This window comes from Marmota marmota, unplaced genomic scaffold, assembly GCF_001458135.2.
Source record: "Marmota marmota marmota unplaced genomic scaffold, marMar, whole genome shotgun sequence".
Taxonomy (NCBI): Eukaryota; Metazoa; Chordata; class Mammalia; order Rodentia; family Sciuridae; genus Marmota; species Marmota marmota.
The window spans coordinates 3,112,836-3,116,408 of record NW_026000001.1 but is presented as its reverse complement, the minus strand read 5'-3'; the positions used below and the strand labels follow the sequence as shown (position 1 = coordinate 3,116,408).

Here is a 3,573-nt window from a genome sequence, read left to right as displayed (position 1 = left end):
GCTCCCAGGCCCACGTGGCCCTTCTTGGCTGTGGAGCTGGGGCCTGGCTGGTGGGGGGCCCAGGTGGGCAGCCCCTGGCCGGAGGGTCTGCAGGCTCACTGTGTGGGCGGCTCCCTGCCTGCCCCCAGGCCAGCCAGCCGGGCCCCTCCCTGAGACTGGCAGGTGGCCCTGCTTCCCAGCTTTGGGTCCAGCTGAAGCAACTCCAGGGGGAACCAGCTGGAGCTGGGGAGGGAAGAGGGGCTGGCCCCTGCTGCCCCTGGGGTGGGGTGCCCTGCCCAGCCCTGCCCAGCCCCAGGGCCTCTCTTGCTGGGCTCCATAGCTGCCTCCTCCTGTCCCCAGGTGATGATCACCATGACAATGACCACCATGACAGGATTCCTACCCACCCACAGCTCGGGTTGGTCAACTGCGTGGGCTGGACCCCAACAGGCACATAGTGACAGGAACTAATGCCACCAGCCACGCTGGGGGTCACTAGCCCTGGCAGGGTGGTCACTAGCCCCGACAGGGTGGTCACTAGCCCCAGCAGGTGGTCATTAGCCCTGGCAGGTGGTCACTAGCCCGGCAGGTGGTCACTAGTCAGGGTGGTCACTATCCCAGCAGGTGGTCACTAGCCCGGCAGGGCAGGGCAGGGCAGGGCAGGGCAGGGCCTGCTCTGGTGCTCCTCTAAGCAGCCTGTGAATAGGTGCTTCCCACAGGTGAGGACCCTGAGCAGGGACGGCGGGGACAGTCGGTCCACAGCCCCAAGTCCAAGGGGGGACTCCTCTGGAGCACAGTTGCCCCTAGACTCACCGGGGGTCCTGGTGGGGTCCACACCTGGGGGTCAACGGGGCTGGCCACTTGCCCCGTGAGGTGGGGTCTGGTGAGCAGCTGCCTAGACCTCTTGACCCTGGCCTCCGTCCAGGCCCTGTCAGTCAACGCCACGCGTGTCCCCGCGGTCAGGGAGACTCGCTGGCCGTGGCGGGTTTCCTGGTGGCCGCTTGACCTCGGTGGCCCACGTGCTGCCCCAGAGTTACCCCGGGTTTCATGACACGCGACTCTGTTTCCTCTTGGTTCAGACGGAAGGTCAAGCAGGAGGGCCGCGAGCCAGCGTCACGGGGACAGGCTAAAAATAGTCTCCTCACCACCGACCAGTCAGCCACCCGACCCCAGGAGGCAGCCGCTCGGCGCACAAAGGCCACCGTTTATGGCCGCGGCTGTCACTGCCCGAGAACACCGTGCCCAAGGTAAACAAGGGCAGTGGGGCGGGGCGGGCCAGGAGGAAGGACGGCTTCAGTCACTGACCCTCCTCTGGCTTCCTGGAAAGGCCTGTGACCAGGCCGCCAGGGCAGCCGGGTTGGTCCCACGGTCAAGGTGGCACCGCCAGAGCCATTGGCGCCAGGAGAAGTGCGTGCGTCCCCGTGGGTGGTTTATGGCTCAGACCGGACGGCCTCCCAGCCGTTAGTACATCAGCTGACCCTGGGCCAGAGCCCTCTCCTCTCTGGCTGGGGCCGGGGCTGCTTGGCAGGGGGCGCTCTGCCCCTCCCCCAGAGACCCCTGCCCCCTGAGACCCAGGCCTCGATGCAGGACCAGGAGAAGAGACGGGCCACCGTGGGGGTCCCTGATATCAGGACTTGGACCCAAAGTAGACACCTCAGTTCTCGCCCAGTGGGTGGCCCCGGTGGCCTCAGGAGGAACGCTGGCCCTCCCACCTTGGTTTGTCTGGGAACAGGGGCCATCGCGGGCCGCCTGGTGCTGCACTGTGGCAAGATCCCAGAGGACCCCAGGCGATCCCAGAGGACCCCAGGCGATCCCAGAGGATCCCAGACAACCCCAGACGACCCCAGAGGATCCCAGAGGATCCTCTGGACGGTGCTTACAAGGCTGGTGCAGTGGGTGCCAACGGTCACTGTGTCGGTCATCAGTGTGGCCACAGGACAGAACACAAGGTACCTGCTGCGTCCCAGGACCTCAGGGCGCCCTGCGGTTCTGAAGCCGTCCCTCGGGGCTGCCCGAGGAGCTGGCCTGCCCCCCGGGGGGCCACAGGCAAGTTCCTGCTGGGAGCAGCCCAGGCCCTGAAGGAGCCGGCGCCCTCAGGACAGGCCGGAGACTCCCTAGAAGCAGGACGTGGGCATCTGAAGCTGGGCAGGGCCGGGGCCTGCTGGAGGGCGGGGGGGGGGAGGCTGGCAGGAGCCCTTGGCAGGCCCCAGGCCCTCGTTTGGGCTTGTAGGTGGGCTCTGAGCCCCCAGATCTTCCACACGTCCCCAGACAGGGGGCCTCCAGCCGAGAGCCACAAAGGCCACCGTGAACACGTGGAGCGTCGTCCAGCAGCTGCCCGGCCTGCAGGGGGCTCGGCCCCGTCAAGCCCCATCGCAGCAGAGCTGCCCAGACCCGCCCGGCCCGGCCAGCGCTCTCTGGGTTCCCTTCTGAGGTCCAGGAAGGACGTTCCGTGGTGGCCCCGCAGGTGCACCTCAGCCCGAGGCGGGCTCCGTCCCTCCGTCTGGCCTCGTGGGGCCACTGTCCCACAAGCTCCCGTTAGAGCTCAATTGGCAATTAGCACCGTCCCGACCCCCCTGTTCCCCCTGCACGAGATGTCGGGTGGCTGCCGAGCTCACGTCTCTCCACAACGTCTTTCCAGGGGACTCGGGGGAAATCAACATCGTGCCAGCCCAGGAGAAGACCCTCGGAGCTCCAGAGCGCGCTGGCTCCCAGGGAGGGAATTCAGACGCGCTCCCATCACCCCCGACGTTAATTGGTGTAGAGTAAATTATGGAAACGCGAGGAGTCGTGCCTACCGCCTGCATCTGTGAAACCGGGGTCCCTGGTCACAGCGCCCTCACACCCCAGGTGCCCAGAGAGGCTGCAGAAGCTCCAGCCTCCTCCCTTTGCCCTCTCTGAAATGCCCTCTCCTCTGTTCTTGGAGATGAAGCCCAAAGTCCAGCGTGGTTAGGATGGGGTAGAGCCCAGTCTCCACGTCGGCCTAGCGCACATGGCACCCGAGTTCTGCTCCTTTCCACCCAAATCCCCCCCGGGAAGCAAGTTCATCGCTTCCACCTGACAGATGACGCACAGAGAGGGTGTGGGGACCTCTGCAGGCTGCCCAGCCAGGATTCGGCCCAGGCCCCTGGCCTCTCCATACCAGGCCCGAGTGCAGACGGCAGGCAGAGGAGCACCAAGCTTCCTGGACGCCCCTGGCTGGCCACAGGCTGGGGACAGTCCCTGCCTTAGAGCTGGGGGTCTTGTGGGGACAGGGTAGCCAGGGCAGGGGAGGGATGCTGTGGGGACCCGGGGGCCGCCCAGACCCCTGCGGTCTTGTTAGGGAGCAGGTCTGGGCCTGGGGGCTGCCTTCCACCAGCTGCTCTGTAGCCTGGCCAGGTGGAGACCCCCAGGGGCCCTGGCTTCAGGCCTGATGCAGGAGGGGGCACCCCCCCAGGGCTGCAGAGGGCGGCTCTAGGCCCCGGTGGGCCTGGGCGTGGCGGGCATCACAGAGTGGCCCCGTTTCTGCCCAGTGACCCCAGGCCAGCCGGCAGCCAGCAGGGCGCTGGGGTGGCAGGGACTGGCCCAGAGCACCCCGGCTCTCCCAGTAAAGGGTGC

General features: G+C 67.0%; 1 protein-coding gene across 1 annotated transcript in view; it reads left to right on the top strand.

Annotated features, from left to right (window-relative positions):
- LOC107156929 overlaps window positions 1-3,226 on the top strand; it is a 9,178-nt gene extending 5,952 nt beyond the window's left edge. The window contains exons 3-5 of the mRNA XM_015503095.2: window positions 1,059-1,226; window positions 1,712-2,443; window positions 2,618-3,226. Coding sequence (XP_015358581.2) covers window positions 1,059-1,226; window positions 1,712-2,443; window positions 2,618-2,789 — 1,072 coding nt within the window. The 3' untranslated portion in view covers window positions 2,790-3,226. The remainder of the gene's footprint in view (window positions 1-1,058; window positions 1,227-1,711; window positions 2,444-2,617) is intronic.
- The last annotated feature ends 347 nt before the right edge of the window (window positions 3,227-3,573 follow it).